Source organism: Saccopteryx leptura, chromosome 2 (genome assembly GCF_036850995.1).
Source record: "Saccopteryx leptura isolate mSacLep1 chromosome 2, mSacLep1_pri_phased_curated, whole genome shotgun sequence".
Lineage (NCBI taxonomy): Eukaryota > Metazoa > Chordata > Mammalia > Chiroptera > Emballonuridae > Saccopteryx > Saccopteryx leptura.
In genome coordinates, this window is record NC_089504.1 from 13,906,226 (window position 1) to 13,932,736 (window position 26,511).

The following is a 26,511-nucleotide window of genomic DNA, read 5'->3' on the forward strand; positions in this document are numbered from 1 at the left end:
GCAACATTTCCAGCCTGCAAAACAAAAATGCTTCTGCCAGCAGCCCTTTCACAGGGAGAGCCTCTGAGCGGCACTCACTTCTGTTACCCAGAGGGAGTGACTGCCTGTCCTTGGTGCTCATTTCCAAACATCCAAAGACATGAGTGTCAAGGGGCCCAGGGATTTTGGAGACCAGCTGGGAATCTCACCCCACCACTTCAGGGAAAGAGAGCCAATGGCTCAAACCTGTCCTGTGGCCCTGGAGACCCACAGTGCCCAAGAACGCCCACCAAGCCCTGGCTGGCCTGACCCCAGCCTCATAACTAGAGGGCGCCCTCTCCCCCAACCGGCCAGCCTCAGTGTCACCACCCCTGGGGCAGATTCCTTTCCCGGGGAGCCCAGGGAGGTTTCTAACCTCCAAGTGAGAGAATTCCCAATGCAAATAATAACCTCCCCTACAGAGCACTTTGTAGAGACAACATGCAACAAAGCCACCTCAACAGCCATAAAGCAGACAGGTTCACCCAAAGTCAGAACACAAGTGGCCGCCCCCAAGCGCTCCGTTCTGTTTATCTACATGGGGCAGGGGAGGGAGGGGGCATAGACACCAGAGCTCACACTAGAAGCTCCTCTTCTCATCCCCATTCTCTCACAGAGACCGGCATCTCTGAACTTACTCTCCTCCCCAGCGGGAGGCATGGCAGCCCAGAGGGGATCCCAAGGAGCCAGATTCAACCCCTCCTCACTGCTTAACCTAGCAGAAGGCAGCCTTTCTGTCCTCCCAGGCTTCATGCTACGACCACGCAAAGTCAGAGTAAAGGGAGCCGCCTCACCTCTCGCTAGGTTAGACCATGAGCTTTGGGGGAGCTGAGCCACCCTAGTTGGTTTTATTCAACTCCAAAGAGGACGACTCCACAGAGCGCCCCAAAGAAACATGTGCCCACCCATCCCAGCAGCAGCCGGTGAATCTATTTTCTAGCCAAAGCAGCAAAACCAGAGACCCCAGTGCTAGCAAAGCGTATTTCAGCTCCAAGGCTGAGAAGAGAGATTTCAAACTCAGTCTCTCTGCCTATCCGTAGGAAATCTGGGCTCCCTTCCTATGCCAGAGAAGCCACCGAGCCAGATTTGTTTATAGAAAATTAATAAGACAATTCCACACCACTGCCAGTGCCATTCTGCTCCAACCGCTACCGTTTACCACCGCTTCTAGAAATGGGCTTATCCAGATTCACTCCCAACCCCCCACTCCGCGCCCCTTCGGCATATGGCAAGGCTGACCTGAGGCCGAGCTGGGTAGGACCTCCTCGAGGTCATCTCGACCATGCCCCAACCTCCAGCTAGGGCTGCCAGGCCAGCGTTCGCCAGCTTCTCCGTGCAGGCTCTCCGCTGGAGGGAGGTAAACATGGCATGCACGCTGTCTGCTCCCGGGAGGGCAGACACTCTCCGAGGCTGGACTGCCTGCTGTCTCTCCTGCTCCCTACAATCAACCCATGCACACAAAACGGGGTACGTACACAAGCCCCCGCATGCGGGTGCAGAGGGTCCTGACCCCCGCCAGGGAAAGCGCAGAGAAGGGCATGTTCCTGGGGGAGAAAGCCGGAGGCGGGGCTGGGCGGAGGGAGCAAGGCAGCAAACCGGGTGGCCTGCCGCCCAGACAATAACAAAGATGGTAAGCTAGATTTTCAAAGACGCAGTGGCTGCACCCAGCGCTGAGCTCTGGCCCTGGATGCATCTGCCTGCCAGGGCACGCCTGGTCCCCTGGGGCACCCTGGCCATCAGAGAAAGGCAGAGGGTCCTGCCTCAGGCTGGGTTTGGCAGCTGGGGCAAGAAACCAGCTGCAGGCAGCAGTAGGGCTGCACTGGAGAGAGCAGCTCTGGGCTGGTGGAAATGAAAGGTCTAGTAATCCTAACCGGGGCTACTCCAGAAATATGCTAGGGGTCAGTTCAAGTCACTCAACCTCAGGCAAGAGTTGGGCTATAACTTGTACTCCTCTGCTTGCTGCAACCAAGGGAGAGTGGAGAGACATTTTCATTCTCCTTGTGCCTCCCCTACTCGCCAACTCGCCGATCATACACAGGGCACAGCCCTATGAAGGCAGATGCCAGGGGCCTGAGATGTCAGGACTGAATGCTGAAAAGGCTCTCTGGTGCCTGCCCATTCTTTCACCTCCACTATCTAAGCAGGAATACGTTCTAACTGGCACCGGAATCCATCACTGTACCTGCGCCCAAGTGGAAAGGTGCTGAGCCTGGCATGGCTCAAGAAGTGGGACCTGGGCCCCAATACACTGTGTCCGCCCAGTGCCCCCACACGCGCGGACAGGATGGCTTGCCCTTGCGAGCTGAAGCCTGCCTGCTCGGTTTGCCGGTGACTCTGGGCAGGCTGAACTACCTCCTCCCTCTCCTCCTCTGCCCCGCAAGCCACCTCCCCCGGAATTTCCACACCCTGCTCCGGGCTTGCCTTGGAAAAGGAAACAGGGAACAGGAGACACCCCTGGGAGTAGAGAGGTAAGGAAGGGAAGCAGCTGCCCAGGCTGGAGAGGATAGGCCCTTCTTCCCAGCCTCTGGCGATGCCCCTGAGCTCGCGGCCCCGGCACTGCCCGCTCGGCTCGCCCCAGCCCCCAGCGGAGCACGCGCGCCCTACTTAGAGCAGATGTGCCCCCTAAGCAGCCCAGCCCCCTGCTCCTCCCCTCCAGATGTTCACCCTTTTCCTCACCACGGGTTTCAGCAAAACCCAGCGGAAAATGCCTTTTGTATCGGATACCCAGGGACTCCAGGGGCAAAGGGGTGAGTCCTGGGGGTGGAGGTGCGACTTCTGTCCCCAGCTCCGGGCACTGCATCGCCCGGGAAACAATGCCCACCTCAGCAAGGCGAGGCAGGACTTCTCGGCGAGGGCACTTCCCGCCCGGCCTCACGCCGGGGGGTAAGAGAAGGGTCCACCCGTCGTGCCCCCAGTCCGAGGTGGCCCCACAAGTGGCCGGAAGGCGGCGTGGCGTGCCCTCCCGCTCTCAGCGCGCGCCGGCGCCGGCTCCCGCTTTGTCCCCGCGCCCTCCGGGGCGCATCCCGGGCGGGCGGCGCGGGGAGGCCAGGCCGGGCCGGGCGGGCTCACCTCTCATTGTCCGCGGCGGAGGAGGCGGCGGCGGCGGCAGCGCTCCGGAACCCCGGCAGGATGTGGCGGAAGCTGTGGTTGCGGTCCAGCTTGGGCTGGCTCTTGGTGCGCTTGATGGAGCCCTTGAGGCGGCGGCTGAGGAAGCCCTGCGCGCGGGGCGACAAGAAGGGGAAGGGGAGGCGGGGTTAGCGCGGAGACGGCGCCGGGTCCGGGACCCGCGCGGGACCCGCGCCCCGGCTCGGGCGGCCGCGCGGCCGAGGGCGGGCGCGGGCTCGGGCTCGGCCCCAGCAGCTCGCGGCCCGCGCCGCCCGCCCGCCGACCGAGCGCCGACGGCCCGGCCCGCGCAGCGCGGCCCAGCCCACCCCGCGCCGCCCGCCCAGCCCAACCTAGCCCAGCCCAGCCCGCCACGTCGCCCCCGCCCCCTAAGCCGCTGTTGCCATGGAGACGCGGAGCCGAGCCGCGCCGTCCGCGGCCGAGGCTGCCCGAGCCCCCCGGGCTCGAGGGCAGGGGCCGAGGGGGCGGGGCTGCGGAGGGACGGGGACCCCACCGGGCTTGGGCAGCAGCGGCCTCTCCTCACAGCATCCCGGAACAAGGTCACACCCCCCACCCACCTTGAGGAACACGCCCCCCACGCCGTCCCAGATTGACTAAACGCCTACTTCCACCCGAGGTCGGTGTTCTCACCTCCGGTCGTACAGATCGGGGAAACTAAGGCTCTGAGAGCAGGCGTGTGGTCCTCTAGGGGGCGGCCGGCTATACTAGCCACCTGGATCCCTAACCTGGGTAATTCTCTTTCCGCAGACAATCATCACTAGCCCTTAGGGTGGAGCCTTTTAACTGGAGCCATAGTATCCCAGCAGAGGCAACCACCTTGGGTCCAGGGTCCCTAGTGCTCAGGGAGGGGCAAAGGGGCTGAGGGCTTGCTGAGTACGTACACCCATTGCATGCTTCAAGATTTGGAGCCAGATCCCAGGAAAGTCAGAGCCTAAGGTGAAAAGACAGCTGCCTGGCCCATTCATGAAAGGATGGTGGGGAGGGATCTGCTCCTGGGAGGAGTATGGCAGACCTCAGCTGCTGGGAGAGAGCATTCAGGCCTTCTGTCCATCTTCCCTAGACTCTGAGGGCAGAACTTAATCCTACCCCCAGCCCCATGAGCTCCTGGCCCAATGGCCCAGACGGGTGTTTAATTTAATACATGCAGGCTGAACCAGTGATTCCTTCTCAAGGGAATAGGGAGATTTTGAGCCTCAAGGGGCCACAGCCTGGAGTGCTCTGAACTTGGAGTACACAGGATGCTGGAAAGAAGAAAACTGGGGGTGGGGAGGGAGGAGTTGTCTAAGTATTTTAGGGATTCACCAACCCAGCCTCAATTCCAAGTAAATGTGATATTAACTTATTTTTAAGTTGATGTTGTATACAATCTGAACATCACATTTCATCCATCTCACAAACTAGATAGGCTTGGGGGCCCTCTCTGGTCCAAAGGAAAAGGGGAACATTTGCTATAGGTCATGCCCTGTCCCTCTCTAGGGCCCCAATACCCTAGACACGACAAGGTCAAACATTGGGTGTATACATCATCTCATCACCCACACAAACAGAAAAACATTTTCACTTTCTGCAAATAAAGAAACCTTGCTCAGAGAGGTAAGATGACTCACCCAAGGATACACAGCTTCCAAGCCTACCTAGAGACAGCTTCTGCCACAGGACCCCTCTGCTGCCCACCCTCTTCAAGCTTTCCCTTTTCTCCCCTTACTGTTTCCCCCACTTAATCGCTCACATCCACAGGAAGACCCAACCCTGTGGCTCCCTGTCAGAATTCTGCACATCCTACAAAGCCCATCTGAAAAGTCACCTCATCCAGAAGTCTTCCCAGGCAATGAGTCCAAATGCCTGTCACCTGTGCAGCTCAGCAGCGTCCATGAAGGTGCTCTAACCAGCTGCAGTTCACCAGATATCTTGTGTTAGCTGCAGGAGGGACCCTCTCCTAGAGGGGTGACCCACAGGTCAATGCCCAGTGCAGAGGAACCGCAGGCAGTGGCAGACAGGGACAGCAGACCCTCCGGGAGACACGCATGAAGGCAGGAACCTGGGCCTTGACACAAGCTCTGGGCACGCCAAACCTTGGCCTCTTGCCCGGTGTGGGGGGAGGGGAGATGCACCTGGCTAACTTGGATGGGTTCTTTTCTAACAGGTGTTGTTGTCAAGCAAGTTCCCCCACTGGGCTTGTACTTTTTCTTGTTTTTTATTTTCTACACTGATGGAAATTTCACAATTTTTACAATCATGTGGCACAAAGAACCACGAAGCACATTTCGCAATTTATGTAGTTCATTACGTAGCAATACTGACAGCTTTATCCCATTTTTGAGTTAAGAAATTTTTTTTTTCTCTCTTCTAGGAGGTTGAGTGAAACATGCATCACTTCCTCTCCCTACCTCTCCTAAGGTGACACTTAAGGCTCCTCTGACCAGCAGTCTCCTCCTTGTAACCTTCTCTGAATGTACCCCCACACACACCCAAACTGACCATGCTCTTGGGGACTCAACCACTCTGCAACATTCACTCATTCACCATTTATTTAAAGCCCACTACGCACTAGACACAGTGACCAAGACAGTCATGAACACAAGGAGATGAGCAATACAGAGACTAAGAAGCCAGAGAATTCAGATCATGGGTAGAGTGGTTCTTTAGGAGAACAGGGAGGACCCCCACTCACTCTCCCCACACTACACATGTCTACCCGTGTGCCCCCCCAGAGGACCCAGCTCGGGTCCCGGCATATGGCAGGCTTAACAAATGCTCATCATCCCAGAACGCTACAACTAGAAGGGAACTCAGATCCAAAGCACTAACTACATCATGAGGGTGAATGAGTCCCCAAGGTTAGTCAAAGACCATGGACTCCAGTTCCCTGCTCTGCCCAGCCTCACAGTTTGCTTACTGACCTCTTTGGGGGTGGGGGGGAGGGAACGGTGGCTCCTCACTCAGTCCTGGATGAAGTGAGACTCCCAAGAAAGGGAGGGAAGTTCCCAAGAAATGATTTCTGGGGACAGTTGCAGCCCTGAACTCGGGAAGAGAGACTGACTAATCTTCAAGTAAAAAATCTTTTCCTAGCCTGACCAGGCAGTGGTGTAGTGGATAGAGCATTGCACTGGGAGGCGGAGAACCCAGGTTCGAAACCCTGAGGTCGCTGGCTTGAGCACAGGCTCATCTGGCTTGACCAAGGCTCACCAGCTTGAGCCCAAAGTCGCTGGCTTGAGCAAGGGGTTACTCGCTCTGCTGTAGCCCCCTGGTCAAGGCACATATGAGAAAGCAATCAATGAACAACTAAGGTGCCACAACAAAGAATTGATGCTTCTCATCTCCCTTCCTGTCTGTCTATCCCTCTTTCTGTCTCTGTCACAAAAAAATAAAATAAAAAATTTTTTTTCTAGACCCAAGTCAACTTTCAGTGAGAAGCAGAGGGCAAATCATGTCTCTTCTTTAACTAAAATAAGTTAAAAGACGGCAGCAGGGCCCACCAAGAGCTGGGAGCTGGAGGCAGGGCGAGCAGGACTCAACTCCATTGCCACAGACCCCCTGCAAGGGGGTGGCCAGAAGGCCACTCACCTCTTTAGGAAATGGGTGGCACTGCAGTGAGGAGTAAGTAGGACAGATAAAGCTCTGGATCCCTCTTTCCACATCCCCAAGGCCTGACTATATCCTTTGTCCAGGAGGCCCCATCCTAAGTCAACCCTGCTGGTCACACCTCTGGGGCCAAAGCAAGTCCTCTCACACCATTTGTGTTCAAATCTTAATTCTAATAAGCTAGGGGCACATTACTGGACGTCTCTGAGCCTCAGTGTCTGTATCTATAAAGTGGGCTACAGACGACCTCCGTAGGGTTGTGGGAAGGATTACATGAAGTAAGAGATCACTGGTAACATGGTAACATGGTAACTATTAAGCAACAAAACATAGTAGCTGCCAGCCTTATTATTATTATTACTGATGTTGCCTCTAGTGCAGGGATTTTCCTTTTTTACTCATCTCCTGGCCTACATAAACCAGTTACTAAAATTCTGCGGCACACCAAAAAATATATTTTTTGCCGATCTGAAAAAAAAAAGCTATAATTTTTATTCATTCACACTGAACGGCTATTGTGTTGGCTGTTGTCATTTCTTTTATCTGACAATCTAAGGGGGAAAAGGTCAGTGCCCCTGACTAAACAGTCAGGTATCACATGTTTAAAAAATCCTGGCAGCGCACCGGTTGAACATCACAGCTGCAAGGCAACCACTGATGTTTGCTTCGGGAAGGTACGTGACCACCACAGGCAGAAGGAGTCTGGCTGGGCAAGCTGAGGAGCTTGAAGGTGGCCTGGCAGCCTGGTGCCGTGCCTCGTAAATGAATGGACATGCTTGCAAAATGATGCTGGACCCACAAACTATCATCCCGTTTGGTAGTTTTGAACTCTTTAAAACAAGCACTTTTTTTTTTAAAGCAACTTCACAGAGACTCTGGAGGTTCAAAGTGCTGCTCAGGTGGGGGCCTCGGCTTTCATTCACTAGAGCAGGGGCTGATGTTTCCAGCTCAGCAAGCAGCCTGCTCCCTCCCCAGATGGGGCACTCTGCCTCCAGGAACACAGACTCGTTCTCAGGCAGCTGTGTCACTTCGCTGAGGTCAACTAAGGCCCCAGGGGCTTTTGCACAAGGCCGCTGCCTGGTGCCACCACCCCAGCCCCTTCCCAGTGGTTGGGTGCTGAAAGCCATGCAGCCTCCACCGCCCCGGTCAGTGATGGCCCGCTGCTCATTCGGAAGTCCTCCCACCCGGCCGACTCACAGGGCCGCAGGGCTTCCATCCCTGTCACTGACCGAAGTGCAGAGCAGTCCCGAGTGGAGGACAGAAGCCTGTGGGGTCTCCAGTGGGAAGGACCCCGGTTCTCAGCATCTCCCCCACCTGTTCTAGGCACTACGCCACCATCCTGGCGTCGGGCCCACAGCCCTGCTCCTTCTCCATGATGTTCCGAGACTTTCTCAAGGGCTTCTCAGAATTCCCGACACACGATTTCTTCACTCACCCGTTTCAATCAATTCCAAGCGATGATGATGTTGATAAATGACCCGTTACTGGGCTCCAGCTCTAAATGGCTCCCGGACACTCACTGGACGTGTCCCGGGAGGGCCCAGCGCCTCTTACCCGGACTCCTGAGGAAGCTGTGCACCTCAGAATTCAGACCGTGTCAGGTTTTCAAGTGGGTAAATGGAGGCCCAGAGAAGTTAAGCCACTTGCAAAGTGACAGAGCTGACAGGCAGTAGAGAGCTAGGGCTGTGACCAGGTGAGATCTAGACCATGGCATGGGCAGAGTGCACACACACACACTTGCACGTGTGCACACACAAGTTCCTTCCCCCAATTCCACCATCTACTTGGTCCTGCACCCTAAATTCTGTCTTCTTCACCTGCTCCCCTCTTAATAAACAGACCCTGGGTCAGGCATGCCCACCCTGGACCCCTGAGGCCATGCTCAGGATGGAGGCAGCTGCTCCCCTCATGAGCCCTCCCTCTGCCCAGCCCAGCCATTCCTACCATGGCCAAGGCTTAGGCTGGCACGCAGAGATCCTTAAAGGTAGACGCCTATTTTATCAGGCGTGATTCTTAGTATCTTTCCGGTGCTTTGTGCAAATGCCAACAGCACACCTACATAAACAGGAAAGGGAGGGGAAGATCCCAACCAGATATCCCCCCAAGATTGGAGATCTGCTCGGCACAGGCCGGCAGGCAGACTGATAGGGACACCTCACCCCTCCTGGGCACAGGCTCTGGGGAGGGGCCGCAGGCAGCGAGGAGCCCTGCTACCAGAGGCACAGCGTGACAGCCAGGAGGGCTCACGGGGGCGGTCAGGCCAATGCCCTCATGGCACAGACAAGGCACCCGAGGCCCAGAGGGCAGGGGACCTGCCCAGAGTCACCATGGCAGGGCCCCCTCTCCTCACCTAGCACCTCACACTTCAAGAACCTCCCAGGCCCACCCGTGTTTCCTCTTTCCAGGCCTCAGTCATCCCATCTGTGTTAGGAAGGCTGGGTTGGGTGACCACCAAGCTTCTTTCCAACTGATAACTGGTGGTTCTACAAAGCAAGAGCAGCTGCCTCCCACAGCTGGGCTATCCCACCCTGGCACAAACAGTACCAGGAATTCTCAGGCTTCGCTGAGTCCTTCAGATGCATGATTCCTCCTCCCTCCTGCCCTGTTCCTGGGACTGTCCCCTCAGCAAGCCATCAGGCCTCCTGGCCTCCTCCCCTGGGAAGTATGCACCATCAAAGAGTGTCCCAGATGGAGAATGACTCAGTTATGGTGGAATGTCAGACACTGTGACAGGTGAAACAGTGACCATATGTTAAGCCAGGATTAAGTTGGTGCCTTCCTGGTGGCCACCTACTCACAGGCCATCCTATGCCCATAGAATCCTCCCTAACCCCCTGCCAGTGCTCCTTTGAATGTAAGACCTCCACGCTCCTCCCAACCCAGAGAAGGTGGACAGACTACCGGCATCACACAGAAAACCAACTCGTGGGCCTCAAAAGCCAGGATAGGGCTGGGCCCTGACCCTCAAGGATCATTCCTGAATTAATAAAATATTACCCAGGTAACCCCCGCACCTAAACATGTCCACATGGAGAAATACGCAGGGCCAGAACACACAAGTTTAAGGACACCCATGCATACGAAAGCACACAGGGGGCGGGGGCGGCATGCCCACTGAGACATGCATGTGTAAACATACAAGTCTCACCACCACCACTGCACAAACATATGTGCACATTGACCAACACACACACAATCATAAGACACACAAATAAGCGTACAAATATACCGGAACAAGCTCACAAATATAAACACATACTCAGCTGTCATGAGGAACTCACAGAATTAGGCTGGCCCCAGGCCAAAGGCACAGGCCCACATGAGCTCACACTCACAACCACAGCAGGAAGGGAGAGTGTCCGGGTAAGCTCCAAGAGCTGGGAGCCCAGAGCCTGGGTCCCAGGGAACAAAACAGCTCCATGTGGGTAGTAACCCCACAGTCTCCCTGCTCTGCGTGCAGGGCCTCCCTGGGTGCTCTCTCAGTGCCTCTCTGAGGGTGACCTGCTTGCTTCTCTCAGACCCTGAAAGTTAGTCCTCTCAGCTCCCTGAACATGTGGTTTCCCGGAGCCTTGCAGCCTGGCAGGTTGTCAGCGAGGCCCCACTCCCATCCTGAGCTAGGGACCCCTGCCCCAAACATTTCTTCTCTGCCATCATCACACCTGAAATGTCACCATCTGACATACCTCTTTAGGTGCTAGGGTTACCTCAATCTCTAGAAACCCTAGGGAAAAGCCCTTTCCTCCTCGCCCCCACCCAAGACGCGTGGCAGCGGAGGGTTCCACCACTTGTGGCTTTGGGCCTTCAGCCCTTGGAGCCTGCCTCCTCTTCTGTGGAGTGGGGACCACAGTAGCCGGCACAGGTTGTTGTAACGAGTTACTGAGCTCACACATGTCAAGAATTCAGCCCATTTCCCGGCATACAGTAAACATTAGCTACTATCACCATCGCTGTCATTGTCATCACTTTTTTTTTATTGCTTGGACTTTGACCACCAGAGGCCAGTTGGTCACCAGCCAGGAGGAACAAAGGACAGGAATTTACAGAAACTATCTTAAAGACCCAAATCTGCTTGGACAGGGAAAGGTGCTGGCCCACGGCTCACCGAGGGCATGTACCCTGAGCCTCCCCATGTGCTGGGCCCTGGGGAGGCTGGCGGCCTACCCTTGAGGGTCCCCCAGCTGGAAAGACAGGCTGGGACCTCACTGCCCCCTCAGGAGCCTCCTCACTGCCTTCGCTGCCTCCAGTCCCGCCACCCTCTCCTGTCCGTTCTCCAAGGGTATCCAGACGGAGCCTCAAAAAAGCAGCTCAGACCCTACCACTGACCCGCTCCACCTCCTTGCACAGCTCCCCAGGGCTCCTGGGATAAAGGCCTAGGTCTTTGGTGAGGCCCCTCAGGCCCCTCATGACCTAAACCTTGTGCTCCAACTCTCTTGGCTTCGATGGGACTTTTGAAATTGCTGGCTTCTCCTGTCACAGGGCCTTGGGACAGGCTGTTCCCACTGCCTAGAATGGAGGCCTCCTTCACCCAGAAGGCCTGGCACACCCCTCAGTCTCTCCTCACATCTCCTCAGGGGCCTCTCTGATGCTCTCAGATTATTAGGCCACATCTCCTTACAGATTTATCACAGTTATAATTATACATCTATTTGTTTAATGTCTCCCTCCCCCCCTCAGGATTGTGGGGGCCATGGCAGCCGGGGTCCCCAGCGCTAACCACCTAGCAGGTATTCTATAAATACTTCCTGAGTGAATTAACAAATGTTTATGATGGAAAAGAGAAAAGAGAAAGGCAGAGAATGGGATCGGAGGAGCTTTTTAAGGGATTGCGTTTGGGGGTCAATCTGGGTGGGCTTGCCAATGTTATTTTAGGGCCGGGCGGCCTCACACAGGCATTCCAGGAAGAACCACAACACGCGCAATGGTGAGGACAGCAGCGAGTCTGGCTGCCTCGGAGGCCCATTCAGTGATCACAGGTCACTCTGACCTCCGAGTGACACACCTGAGCCCAGCCTATAACATGGACATAACACCTGCTCCAGCGCAGAGGATGCCCAGGTAAAGGAGTCCCCTAAGGAAACTTGGGAGTCTAGAAGAGGTGGGAGGGGGTGCCCAGTTGGGAAAAGAGTAGGGGGGGTGAAGGTGGGAGGGGAAAACAGGGACATGGGAGAGGCCCTCCTGACACCTGCCAGTGCCTAGGCCTGGGTGACACCAGTGGACAGAAATCAGATACACATTCCTGAGGTCTCAGGCAGGGATGTGACACCCAGATTAGCCAGGGAGTGACTCACTGCCCCGTAAATCTTCCGCCAGCCTTAGCATAATAAGCCCGTCCCGGAGGACGGGATGGCCACAGACACTTCCTCAGCTCCGGGAGCCCTTGGCCAGCCCCGACCTCTGTGGGCAGCCTGGCACCAGGGCCACGTGGCTGCAGGGAGACCAACTCCACCAGGGAGCCTCGTCCCTGCAGCAGGCACTCTCTTTCTCTCTCTCTCTCTGCCTCCCTCCAGGTCCTGTCACCAAGGTCCCCGTACCTGGCCAGTCTTCCCAGGGTGACTCGCTGACTTTGGCACTCATTCCCCACCAAACCCTGTGCTCTGCGCGCTCTGCACGAGTGAACACTCTTGGCAAAGGCCACCCCACAGAGTGAAAAAAAAACCACAAAACCATGCTCAGAGCCAGGAAAGCTGGGTTCAGCTCTGCTAATTAATAATAATGAAGACTACTCCAACGTGCTAAGAATAAGCCAGGTGTATTTATGAAGCTCTGCCTAAGCTTCAGGCACTGTATTAAAGCTTTATGTGACTTAACTCATTTAATTCTCACAATCCAATGTGCCGATCAGAGAATAGAGGCTCAGAGAGGTCAAGCAACTTTCACAGGGCCACACAGCCAGGAGGTGGCAGAGTTGGGTTCGACCCAGGTGGTTTATACTGGAGCTCAGGCTCTTCCATAATCCCATTACTGAACTATGAAGCTCTGAGCAAGCATGTTAGCCTCTCTGACTCAGTTTCCCCATCTGTACAATGAGGGAATTGGCTTAGCTGATCTCTAAATCTTTCCAGCTTGGACATGACATCTTTGCCCTCCCTGGTGACCTATTTGCAGCTGATAATAAATAAGAAGAACCTTCTGGAGACAACAGCTTGCCGTAGGAAAGGTCCTGATGGTGGGACTTCAGCTCTGTGCTGGGCCATAAGGAGCCTCTGTTGGTCAGATGTCCCCACCCTACAGTCCCAGGCACCCACCCAGCCAGTCCAGGGGTAGCCCTGGAGCAGCAAGGCATGGAAGAGGTGTATTCTCCCTGCACCGAGAGCCATCAGGAAGCACCAGGACCCCAGGGTGCTCCAGCCCCAGACACCTGTAAACACTAGTAGGAGGGAGAGGCAAGAGGCGGGCAGCAGCCCCATAAATCCACCTGAATGAGCAGCGCTTTTAAAAGCCCTTTTCACTACAGGATACAAAACGCGCTGTTTGGGGAGAGGATTTTATAGGCTATTTCTCCTCCTGGGTGATTTACCATCTGCAGGCCAAGCTTACCTGGGAGCCCTGCTCTGAGGGATCATGGGAGCCCATGGGTGGAGTCAAGGTCCATTTCAAGGCAAAAGTTGGTGTCCTTGCTGCACCCCGTTACCAGGTGGTGGTCTGGGCATCCTGTCCCGGCCCCTCCCTCCCAAGACACAAGGAGTGGGGCTCTCAGAAGTGAGGCGATCAGGCTTGCTTCTCCTCTCCTTGCCCTGCGCGTGCTCATTCACTCCCTCGCACACTTCCAGTCCACACACCCCTCCGGGTGCCCTGCCCCAATGCCTGGGGTCACACACATCAGAAACGGTAGCTGCCCTTGAGAAAGTGACCCGGTCTGGTGATGGTTAAGTCACAGCATCTGTGTTCTAGAGCCTGGGGGAGGGGATGCTTGCGGGAGTCCAGGGGGAGCGCGGAGGAGGGAAGGAGCTCCCAAGGCCGAGAAACGGGGAGGAACTGTGGACAGCAGGGCCAGCTACACGAAGGCATGGAGAGTTAGGGCAGGCCTGGCGGGCTCTCAGATGCAGCCTGGGAACTGGATCCCACCCCTGGGAGCCATCAAAGGTGCCAGAGCAGGGCAGTAAAAAGTGTGGTTCATCTTAGACCATCTTTAAGCAATTCCACAGGAAAAGTTACTCATCCAATGTGGGACCTTGTGTCGGAAACAGATGTCATCACTGCCACCCCCAAAGAGGGCCTCCTGGCTTGGGAAGCAATTCCTACTGGAACACTCAGATATCATTATGTCTGCAATCCAACCCAAATGTCACTTCATGTGACAGAGGCAATCACTTTATTTTCATGCCATGGGGGTGGGGAGTGAAGGCATCTGAGCTTCCCTTACACCCAATCTCTTGGGGGAAGGGAAGGCCTGCAAGGGCCACAGAGTGGGGTGGGCAGAGGGGAGCAGTTCCTTCCCACCCCAGGGTGTCCACCCTGCACAGACTCCTTCTGACCAGTGGGGGCCAGGCCAAGTGGAGGCAAGGAGATGGGGAGACGCAGGTTCAGACGCCAGCTCTCTCCCTGCTGGGTTGTATGACCTCAGACAGTACACTTCCCCTCGCTGGGCCTCAGTATTCTCATCTATAAAATGGACAGAATAACAACACTGGCTGGCAAAGACCAGGATGCATGCTCTGTGAGACCTTCAAATCCATGCTTGCAAGCTGAATGACCTTCAGCAAGTTCTTCACGGTCTGCTTGGATTTTGTCATCTGAAAAAAGTGGGATGTGCATTATTTGCCCCTGGGGTTGTGAGCACTAAATGAGATGATGCCTGGAGAGGCCTGACCCAGCAGACTATGCGAAATGGGCCTTACAACCCCCCACTGTACAGAGAGCAAGGAGCTGGGATCGCGGGTTCCAACCCAGTAAAGCTCAAGTTCAAGCTCTGACCACCACCCGACTCTCCCAGACGCCTGCCTTCCTTCCTCTCAAAGCAATGGTGAGGATGGAACAAAGCGCCTGCAAACCTTCAAAGGACCAGCATGATGAGTGTCTAATTGGCCCGGCCTGGCGACCACAGTGCAGCGGCACTGCCTGGCAGCAGGCACACTGGCCTGCCTCAGCCTGTGCCCCTCCTCCGGCCGGAAGGCTGCCTGGGCTCCAGACCTTGCTTCCCTCCAGTGTCTCTAATGTGGGTTCCCCGTTCAGAGGCCCTCCAGCTCTCTGGTCAACCCAGGCTCAGTCACTTTAGCCACCAGTGCAAGGCGCTCCCTGATTTAAGCTGTTCCCTCAACCCAGCGGTGGATGGGCTCCGGGTTTGTTTAGCTCCGCCTACCCCCTGTGGCCCTCGGTTGGGGGGCACAGGGTAAAGGGAGGCACACAAACCCTGGGACTTCAACTGTCCTTTGGGCATAGCCACCTGGGCATCCACTTGCTGCACTCTGCTGCCCCCAGTTGGTGGGAAATGGCCCTGCACAGATACTGGCTTCCTCCATCTGTATTCACTACCTCCTTGGAGCTTGGTCTCTGGACTCTTGGGCGCCCCCTGCAATACCTCTTCACCTCCCCAGGCAAGAGCTGAGCCCTAGAAGCTCCATCAGGGGCAGTGTTTTGTGGGGGCAGGACAGGAGGGGTGCAGCAGAAGGGAGGATCTGAGACTGCGGGGAAGGTGTGAGGTAGAAGTGACCCCACCCATCAGAAAGGGGAACAGGGTCTGAACACTGGCTGAATGTCTCCCTGTGCCAGGCACTGCGCCCTCACAGCCGCCTTGTGAGCGAGGGGCTCTTCTGCCCATTTACAAATGAGTTAAGAAAGGCTCAGAGTGGGGTGGGGGGCAACTGGTCTGAGCAATCCCACAGGGGAAGCTATGGGGCCAAGAGTCAAATCCTGCCTTGTCTCAGCTGTACTGCGAGGAACAGCCAGCACGGCACCTCCAGGATGGGGGGGTTTGTGGAGAGGGGGAGACAGGCCCCCAAACAGCATCCCACCTGCCAGTCACAGGGCCTGACATTCCAAGGTGAGGAAGCACAACTTCCAATTGAGAAGGAACCTGTAACAAGGGATACAGCCACTGACACCTTAGCAGGGACCAGTTCATCAAACTCCTGCTGCCCAGAAGGCTCCAGGGCATGGCTGGGGTAACAGGGCTTACAGGAGTGGCCACAGGGACCCCCGGAAGGTGCAAGGCAGAGAATGGAGGGGGGTCGCAGGCTGTCCTTGTTTCCTTCCCTCTCCATCCTCCCCACCCAGGCTGCCCGGGCCAAGCTTGAACTCCCAGGATTAGGCAGGAGATTCCAGGGTTCCTTGAAGTGGGTTCTTCCCTCTACCTGTGCCCGCAGGGACCCCTACAAAGGGCATCGTAAGCCCAGGGGCTGGGGGGCATGGTTGGGCTCCTGAGAGCCGCTTGAAAAAAAGCCACTTGCTTGCCCCATCCCTCGTGGCCCACCCCAGTCCCGGTCCATGCCCACTGAGGGCGCTCCGGACTCTGAAGAGCACACTGAACTCCAGGTCTGCTGGGGCCAGCCCTGCCCACCTCACTTCCTCTCTGGGGACTCCGTGCTCCTGTTCCTACAGCCTCAGCGCCCCTCTGCCGTGAGCCTCTGGTTCCCCGCAAGCCAGCCACTTCCTCACGTGTCAGCCCCCAAACCGCTCCCGGTTCCTGCTATCACGTGCTCCGGCTGTTTCCCACCCCGTGGCCTTTGCATGGGCCATCTCGCTTGGTGGAGTGTCCTTTCCCCTCACCTGCCTGCAAATCCCTTCATCAAGCCCCAGCTGGCCCTTCCATATTTTTTAAGGTAGCAACTTTGTTTCAATCCTCTTCTATGTCAGTGTCCTGCACAGGTCCGGACACATCACTGATGCTGATTTAAAATTTATTTTAAAAAAGAAAAAAGGGAGGCAGAGAAGGGAGGCAAGTTACTTCACACCCACAGTAGGATTCACAGACCAGAGCTTGACCCCTACCTCTGCCACTCACTGTGCAACCCTGGGACAGTCCCTTCTCCTCCCTGAGCCTTGTTTTCCTCAACTGTAAAATGGAGCAAATGAAACCACCTTCCTGTTTGTTAATGAGGCCAGCAGCCTCCCAGCCCTACCAAACGCTACAGCCTGCCCTCGGTTTCGGGCCATGGACCCTGGCCTGGCCTCGGATTTGGGAGGATCCAATGGCCCCCGGCCCCACATCCCGCCTTGAAGACCGCCTGGGCCCGCCCGGGCCACCCTGGCCACCCTGGACAGCTCCTGCACGGAGTTGTCTGTGCCTTTCCCACTGCAGGGAAGGGGACTATCTCCATGGAAGGCAGACACAGACCAAAAACGATAGTAATTTTCCTTTTGGGTTTGAACAGTTTAATAACAACTAAGGCCTATGGAAGGCAGAAGTGGCGGGGAACTGAGGGTGTGGGGCCTGCTGTCCACCGACCCCTTCATCTGAGGGACACTGGCCAGACACTGGGTTGGGAGACTCCAGCTCACACGTCTCAAATGAACAAGGGAAAACGGCCTCAAGGGCAAATTCCTGGTGCTGTGAGGAAACCAGGGCACTGATTCATAGGACCCCAATCCAGGGTCAGGCAGTCACGGCCAGTCATGGCTGCATGGGTGACATCTCTCCACTGGTCTGTGGGCCACAGACGGAGCTGCGTCCCAGGTAAATGTGCATCTGAGATGGGTCAGAGCAGCCTGGAGTGGTGGAGGGAGCCCCGGCAGGTTCTGTGGGCAAATGTCCCCTCTCTGAGCCTCAGTTTCCCCATATGTGCAGTGACAAAACGGGCTCATCTAATCTGAGAGCCGGGCCAACTTTTCTATCCCCCATATCAATGCCCAATGGAGTCACCCTAGCTGAGAGGGGGCACTAGTGGGAACAGAGAGGCAGACCCTGTAGGAAGCAGAGAATACCACTCACCTGCCACACAAGCCACGCCTCCTCCAGGCAGCCTCCAGTCCAAACTGTGAGTCTGTAGTTGGTGCTGGGACCCCAGTGGCCAGGAGGTGGCAGTGTGCTGATGAGTGTGCTGGGCGGGAGCTAGCAGGGGCCTCCAAGAGCAGTGGGACCCACAAATGCGTCCCCTCCCCCAGGAAACACGCTGGAGGCAGAGCGAAGGGCTGCGCCGCAGGGAAGAGAGGGCAGGAAGGAGCAAGGCCCGCGGGGCACTGGACAGGCAATGGAGAGAGCTAGGCTCAGTTCCAGACCCTGTCCTGGCTGGGCTGTGTGGCCACAGGAAGGGACCCTCCCCTCTCTGAGCCTCCGCCCCTCCTCTGGACAGGGAAGGGTTGGACCAGATCATTTCCTACCGCTTTTTCACAACAGTATTGAACGGGGTCACCCACGGGTCTGCAGTTTGTGTTCATGTACCTGTTTCTGTGCTTGAGAGAAAGACAGGCAGCTGAAACATGGAGAGGGTACAGAGAAGCTACAGGAGGAGGCAGAGGGATGAGCAGCTGGGAAAACCCCAGGTCTACATCCCAGAGACCCCCTGCTGGCTCTGCTTTTGCCCACAGTCCCCTGTGGCTCCTGTGTTCTGCACGGGGAAGTCCAAAGGCTTTAGTCCAAAGACTTCGCCCACTCACTTTTCTCTCCAGGAGACTTTCCTTGATGCTTCCAACTCACCCAATGCTCTAATCACACAGGGCCACTGGCTTCTTCCTATGCAGGCAGTGAGATCCCCCTCTAACTGGAATACTACTCTCCCTTTGTTCCTGAAAAACTCCTACACATCCCTCAAAGCCCAGCCCCAAAGATCCCTTCCCTAGGAATTCTTTCCTGCCCTAACTGCCCCTTACTCTGGGTCCTCACAGCAGCCCAGAAACACCTGCCTCACAGCTTCAGAACCACTTAGGGTGTAACAATTAAACATCCAGTAAAAAATGGGTGGTTGAAAGGAAACAAGACTCACTTCGAGAAGTATCTGCAATCAACCTGGAACTGAATTTATCTGCAGCTTCCACCAGCCCCCTGAGCCTTCCCCTCCCTGACACTTCTTCTCCATCTCGCAAAAAATAGCCGTGAGACCTAATTTCAGCTAAACCTTCAAACACAACTCTCCACTTTCAACTTCCCGAGGAGGAATCAATGGGCTGTCAGGTTTCCCAGAGCCTCTGCCACCTCCCACACTCCGGCCCTGCCGGCTCTCCTCAAGGTCGAGGGGAGGGGGAGGGGCAGAGGAAGGACCCAGCCTGCACCCCAAGGAGTGGAGGTCTGAGGGAGGCAGTGGGCTGAGAGGACTCATGGAGAGACCTGTAACAGTCATCACCTCCTTACCGCCCCCCCAAATCAAACCATGAATTCCTCTAACATGCATGGCCGGTAAGAAGGGGCGACTCACTGCTTTTGCTAAGGGTCCCTGGGCCTCACGAGAAGGGAGGTGGGCACATGCAGAGCCCCTGGACCCAGCCTGACAGCTTGTGCAGACCTGGGGCCCCAGCTTGCTGCCTGCCTGCCTGCCTTCCCTCTCTCCAGGATTCCCTACTAGCGCAGCAGAGACAGACTTTGCTTTGAATCTCGACCTCTCCATCCCTTTGGAGCATGAGAGCTGAAGGCAGAGATGGGCAGGAGGTCCCTTTGGCCACTCGCTCCCAGCTCACTTCTCCATCCTACCCTCATCTAGGGTCCCCCACAGCTCTCAGGACACAGCACCACACTGGCCTGCTGGCACCGTGTGGCCACGCCCCCACCCTCCAATTCCACCTGCAGGTAGAAGGAAGTTGCACCAGGTGGATGAAAGGTTCCATATCTTGCCCAAGTCACAAAGCTGGCATGAGGCTTAGCACCAGGTCTGCTGACTTTACAGCTCATTCTCTGTTACTACATCAAAACATTTAAGTGCCTGACCAGGCGGTGGCGCAGTGGATAGAGTGTCGGACTGGGATGCGGAGGACCCAGGTTCGAGACCCCAAGGTCGCCAGCTTGAGCGAGGGCTCATCTGGTTTGAACAAAGCTCACCAGCTTGGACCCAAGGTCGCTGACTTGAGCAAAGGGTTACTCAGTCTGCTGAAGGCCCACAGTCAAGGCACATATGAGAAAGCAATCAATGAACAACTAAGGTCTCACAATGAAAAACTGATGATTGATGCTTCTCATCTCTCTCCATTCCTGTCTGTCTGTCCCTGTCTATCCCTCTCTCTGACTCTCTCTCTGTCCTTGTAAAAAAATAAAAAATAAATAAAATAAACATTTAAGTGCCTACTGTATCCCCGAGCCACATGCTGCCTTACAAAGTCCACTACCCCCATGTTTTAGAAGGATAAACTGAGGTCCCAGGGTCTCCAAGAGGGGTATTTGTGTTCATTTTAGTAGACTTGGTTTTTAAGAACATAATGAGATGTTTGAATATAAAGTATGAGCTTCCGATGTCCTGTGGGGTGGCTGCAGTCCTAGGCTGACCCACCAAAGGGGTGAGGGCTTCCTCTAGGGGCTCAGCCAGCCCAGACTCAGAAGTGCCCCAGCTGGGTAGTAACCTCGGACAATCCAGCCCCTCAGTTTTCATGGAAGACTTGAACAGAATTAGTCCTATAGACCTGAAACATTATTCTCCCTTAAACTACATGGTCGCCAAGAGGTATATGCTTCTGTGAGAGGTGGTGACATCCCGTCACCCAGGTATGAAATGGCAGCAAAGACAGCAATGATTCAGGTATGTCCTGTGTAGTCTCCCCCGCCCCCCGCAGGCAATGCCACGTTCCCCAGGTTCCCTCGAGGGCTTGTACAGAGCAGCCGTCAGCCGCGCCTGTGAGGATGTGGCTCGTGGCAACGTGTGGGAGCTAGTGTGAGCTCTGGCTGAGGGGGAGAGGGTGCACTTCCGGTCCTGCAAAGGGCCCATGTTCGAGTCTGTCCCCAAGGCCCAAGGCATCGCTGATCTTCCCCCCAAAACACCCTGCCCTCTGCTCTCTACCTCAACCCTCCCCAGATCTTTACTGTTCCGGAGCCAAAAAGGGAAACACCATCAGATTACAATGATGGAATTCACCTATTAAGCACCTATCATGGGTCAGACCTGGGTTGATGGTCCAGCACGGTCCTTTGAGGAAGGCATTCCACACTTCACTGACAAGGACCGGACACTCAAAGAGGCTCAGTGACCAATGAGGTCACACGGGTCACTGAAGAGCTAGGATTTGAACTCGGATCCCCACCTCCGATCTTTCCAGTCCCCCTCCCCCAGCTCTAAGCACCAGCACAGGACAGAACTCAACTCACACCCGTTTCCTCAACTGCTGCACACGGGAAAGGGCCACGGTGCCCAGAGAAGTACACAAAACATAAATGTCCGGCAGTCCCAGCATCCGTATCGGGCTCTGTCACTCAGGCACTGCACGACACCAGGCACACGGCTTCACCTCTGAGCCCCTGGTCCCTCGCCTGTGTAATGGGGTACTCACAGCACCCCTGAGGGTTGCTAAAGGAGGACTGAGCACAGACTCCATCATGCAGACCGTAAGTGGGCAGGCGAGACGAGGAATCCCGGGGACCCGGCAGTTCAGAAGCCGGGTGCTGGCTCTCATCCACAGGTGGTTTCCACGGCCGGGAACAGAGCGAAGGCGCCGCTACAGGAAAAATGCCAAGCCTAGCTGGCAATTAAAGAGCTGCAAATTATAGCAACTTCAAGGTGTGATGACACACCTATTACAGCAGCAAAAGAAAGGGAAACAGGTATAAAGCAATTGCTGATGGGGTGCTGGGAGGGGGTGGGGACCACAGGTCCTCGTCACAGCCAGAGGGAGTGCATGTTTGCACTCTGGGGTTCACCATTAACAGGAGTTGACGCATGGGTGACTTCATCTCTCTGAGCCTCAGTTTTCCCATCTGTGGGAAGGCAAGACGAGGAATCCCGGGGGCCCGGCGGTAAAATGGGGTGATCAAAATATCAGCCACAGGGTTGTCTTGAGGATTCAAAGTGATCAGATATGTCCGATCCTGGGCATCAAGCAGGCACCTGTGTTATTTTTTTTTTTTTGTTATTTTTTTTTTTTAGAGAGGAGAGAGAGAGGGAGAGAGAGGAGAGAGAGACAGAGAGAGAGAAGGGGGGAGGAGCTGAAAGCAGCAACTCCCATATGTGCCTTGACCAGAGCAAGCCCAGGGTTTTCGAACCAGCGACCTCAGCATTTCCAGGTCGACGCTTTATCCACTGCGCCACCACAGGTCAGGCTGGCACCTGTGTTATTAATAGTCATTGTTCCCTAAGGCACCCTGAAGGCTCAGCCCCAGCTGCCATGGCCTCAGGGGTCGGCTCCAGGCTAGAGACCATCTTCCAGGGGTCCAGCCACACCCAGGGAAGGGACCCTGAGTCCTCACTCCCCACAGGCTTCCTTTTTCTCCTTGTCTTCCTTCCCCGCGGCTGATCCCCACTTCTTGGGGGAGCTTGTTAAAATGGAGATAGCCATACCCTGCCCCTGTCCCACTGCACTGAAATTCTGAGGGGGCCCAGGATCTACTTTGAAAGTACTTACTGACATGCAGTCAGGAGGGAAGATCACTGGAATTAGAAAAGCCCCACCCCCTTAGCCTGGCGCTCAGAGGCTCCACCCAACCCAGACTTAGCCCAGCCCTCCAGCCTCCCACATGGTCCTCCAGACCCCTCAACTCCAATCCCACCAAGTATGGTGCCATCCTATAAACAGGTCCATTTCTAGTGTGCCTCCGTGCCTTTGCAACTGATGTGCCCCCTATCCGGTACTTCCTCTCATTGTCCCCGCCTACCCAATTTCTAGTGACACTTTAAGACCCAGCTCAAAATCAGCTCCCAGGGGAAACTCTTCCAAACCCATCAGGAACAGCTACTCACTCCTGAAGCTCCATGTCATAGTGCCCAGTGGCAGCCAAGCCTGTGCCCTCTCCGTTCCCTCTACCCAAAAGCCTGTTTCCCATGCTCTCCGTAGGGCTGGCTCCTCATCCCTTGGGCCTCAGCCCCACCCACACCACTTTAAAAAAGGCCTCCTGGTTTTCCCTGGTTCTCTCCTGCACATCACATAGCTCCAACATGAGAATGTGAACTCATAAGGTCAGGGGCTTTATCCACCCGGTGCTATCTCAGCCAGTTCCTCCTGCCTAGCCTGTCCCAAGAATCGTGCCAGGCACACAGCAGGTGTGCCATAAAAAATGTTGAATGAATGAATGAATGGGTGAACAAATGAGCAACAATCCATCTCCTCCACAGTATAAGCTCACAGGGGCAGAAAATGTGTCTACCTCCCGTGTCTCTGGTGGCTGACTGAGGACTAGAAGGGGGATGCATGGTGACATGCTAAATGGGGGAGCAAAGGGACACAAAATAGTCTGTGCGTGTGCAGCAAGGAGGTGGGGACACAGAAGGCATGAAGAGTCAGACATTAAGGGACACTGGGTTCTGTTTGTGTATAGTTGTTTAGGTTTGTGCTAGTGGGACCACTAAAATCAATAGCTAAGATACATACACTGTGTTTTGTTGATTCTAAGATGTCATCAATTTTAAGATACACTATTATTTTATGTGCCACCAAGAAAAAACACAGGAGCCCTAGTGGAGTAGCTTAGTCGGTTAGAGCATCATCCTGATACGACAAGGTTGCGGGTTTGATCCCTGGTCAGGGCACTTACAGGAATCAACCAATGAATGCATGATGGGTGGAACAACAAATTGATGTTTTTCTCTCTTTCTCTCTCTCTCCCCTTTCCCCTATCTCTAAAAATCAATCAGTACTTTTTTAAAAAAAAGAAAAATCACAAGATTTAAATTATGACACATCATGGACTGTAACAAGAGATATAAAAATCTGAAGACAAAAATTGTGCATCTTAAGAGTTGGGGAAACATGGTTCACACACGTGCGTGCGTGCGTGCGTGTGTGCGCGCGCACGTGCACATGCACGTAAGTTTGAGGGTGCATTCATCTGACCTGACACTAGCCTCTCTCTTCCCAGCTCAGGGCTGGGTTCCTCAGCCCACATGGCTCTCCATCCTCCACCTGCCCCCTCCCTCACAGGATGGGACCCCCATGTGGCCCCCAGGGGTGGAGCTGAGCCACAGAGAGGGGAGCAGCTGTGCGATTGGATACCTAGAACAAGGGAGGCTGGATGCTCTCCCGGTCCGTGAGGCTCCAGGAAGGGGGGTTGTGGGGTCACAGAGCAGCACCCCAGGCCAGGTGCAGAGATAGTTACCGTGACCCGGAACGGTGTAGCGGCTGAGGGCTCCATGCTGGGGCTCTTCTCTGAGAGGCTGCCAGGCAGGCTGCGCCGGGAGCCCGGCCTTTCTTGGGGCGACTCTGTCAACAGAGGGAGAGAGAAGGTAAGCATGGACGATTGGGACCATGCTGGCACGCTCTACTGTCATCCCATCCTGGCCAGGACAACAGATCCCCATACAATAATACAGCCACTGTAGGAAGACAGTTTGGCAGTCCCCCTTAAATTGAAGACAATTATAAAATGACCCAGCAATCCTACCCCAAAGCATTGAAAACAGGAACACTGAAGATTCTCGTATGCAAATGTTCATAGCAGCGTTATTCACAACAGTCAAAAGGTAGAAGCAACCCAAGTGTCCGCGAGCAGAGGAATGGGTAAACACAGCCGTGTGTGTAGCCGCACAATGGACTGTTATTCCACCATACAAAGAAATGCAAGTTCCGATACATGCTGCAAAGTGGGGGAACCTTGAAAACATTCTGAGTGACATGATCCAGACACAAAAGGACAAATATGATGTGAGTCCACTTATATGAACCACCTAGAATAGGAAAATTCATAGAAACAGAAAGCGGCTTAGGAGACCAGGGCCTGGGGATGGAAAAGGCGGGTGGGGGCGGTGGGGGCGGTGGGGGTGGGGGGAGTGAGGAGTTACTACTTAATGGATACAGAGTTTCTGTTCGGAGAGATGGAAAAGATTTAGAAATGGAGAATGGCGATGGCTGCACAACATCGTAAATATACTTCATGCCACTGAATGGTACCCTTAAAATTATTAAAATGGCAAATTTTATGTAATATATATTTACTACAATCTTTTTAAAAGGTCTCCGAAAATCTGCACTTCAAGCCGTATATCTTGACACACAATGAGCCCCCTTGTTATTGGAGGCATACAAGAAGTCCCTCCCAACCTGAGACTCTGTGATCTCTGGCTTCCAATTCAGACCTTCTCTTCCATATGCTTTACCCTTGAGAGAAGTTCAAGGGCCTGGCAGGTTATGGATCAAGGGCAGCGGCCAGCTACTTGGCTCCAGCTGGTTACTTCGAGCTAGCCACTGGGGATCCAGTGCAGCTATAGCTTCCCCCCAAGCTCAAGAGAAGCTGGCAATTTGTTTTTCTTTTCTTTAATATATGACATATTCTGATTTTTAAATGGTGACAGCCCACTGAAAACTTCTAGCCATGGCCTGACATGCCTGCTTAAAATCTCCCAAGTCAGGCCAACCTGGCTGCTGTCCTCACTGGCTCCTCCACCCACGCTCGGCACCTGCTGCCTCTCTGCCGCTGCGCCAGCGGTGGGCCCCACAGAAGACTCCCTTCCGGCTCCTTCCGATCTGACCCATCCTGCAGGCCTTGGAGGGGACCCTTCGTGACCCCCTCTGCCCCTAGCTCTCAGCCCACTCTGGCTCCTATAGCAACAGCCAGACACAAGTCCTTCCTATCAACGTTCTCACTTTGCAGAGAGAGAGAGACAGAGTGAGAAAGAGAGGGAGGGAGGGAGAGTCCTCCGCTTGGCTGCAGAACTTCTAACACCCACGCCTTAGCTGGCTGCATTTCCATGTCCCCAGTGCCCTGCATGGGGCCTGCTGGGAAAGGCCCATTGACTCAAAAGAAAGAAAAAGAGCAGGGCGGAGGTTTCCCTGGTGCCTGTGAACACACCAAGGTGCAGAGTCGGAGATGCACGCCCGGCAAACACACGTGTTTACATCCATGCAGAGACTCCAGCGCACACCGGCTCAGAGCCACCTCCCAGGTGCATGTCCATGTGTGGGTGGTGACATACACAGGACAGATGACGAGGAACAGGCTTTCCCAGAAGGCAGAAGGGCTCCTGGGAGGCAACATCTGCACTTTCCGCTCCACTCCCTCTGTGCAGCCGACTGGCCAGGGGCCTCGGAAGTGTGGAAGGACAGACCTGCGCTCCTCACCCCACCGGGACAAGCTCAGGGCTGAGCCCTGACAATGGCCGAGCAGAGAGCCACGTTGGGCGACCAGCGGGGTCAGGTTCAGACCCTGGTGACCACCGGGCAGGCCTGGGGCAGGGTTTGATGCCAGGTCTGGGTGTGGACCGGCCAGCCCTGGGCCACCTGTTCCAGAAACCTTCCTCCCCACCACCCCTCCACAGGCCAATGACTGCTTCTCGCGGGGTGTTCCCCATTTAGACCCTTCCTTACTCCTCTTCCACGAGCGCCGCTGGTCTCGCTTCAGGGGACACGCATTTTTTCTGGGGCTTCCCTAGGAAGTCTTTTCCCACACTCACAAGTCTGCCTTCACCTCTCCCCTAGCCCTGGCACCCCACCTCGGTCGCCTCCGTAACCCGTGTTCTACCCACGTGTGAAGCACTGTGCTCCGGAAACCTCTCAGAGCTACACACACGCACACGCATGCACACGCACACACACGCACGCACACACACCTGGCCACACTGCCCCTTCCTGGGCAGTCAGGTCATCATGGTTGTAGCCCAGAGACACAACAGTCACCTGGTAGAACATGAGGAGCCAGCAAGGCGGCCTGTCCTCTGAGCCCGAGTCCGATGTGCCCTACAACACGTCCAGAGAACCCCTCTCGCTTCCCGGGCTCTCGGAGGTGGCTTGGTCCCACCACCCATCTCACAGATGAGGAAGCTGAGACCAGAGGAAAGGAACTTGTCCAGGAGCCCG

The 26,511-nt window shown here is 55.3% G+C and overlaps 2 protein-coding genes across 11 annotated transcripts in view; one reads left to right on the plus strand and one right to left on the minus strand.

Annotated features, from left to right (window-relative positions):
* Window positions 1-26,511, plus strand: part of GGTA1 (glycoprotein alpha-galactosyltransferase 1 (inactive)) — a 381,241-nt gene that overhangs the window by 122,991 nt on the left and 231,739 nt on the right. The window lies entirely within an intron of this gene.
* DAB2IP (DAB2 interacting protein) overlaps window positions 1-26,511 on the minus strand; it is a 199,017-nt gene that overhangs the window by 84,657 nt on the left and 87,849 nt on the right. For 9 of the 10 annotated variants that reach the window (XM_066367248.1, XM_066367245.1, XM_066367251.1 and 6 more), the window contains exons 2-3: window positions 23,819-23,922; window positions 3,088-3,233 (exon numbers count right to left, since the gene is read on the minus strand). In XM_066367248.1, coding sequence (XP_066223345.1) covers window positions 3,088-3,233; window positions 23,819-23,922 — 250 coding nt within the window. Of the gene's footprint in view, window positions 1-3,087; window positions 3,234-23,715; window positions 23,923-26,511 lie in introns of those variants that run through there. The other variant, XM_066367253.1, reaches the window with a different exon arrangement.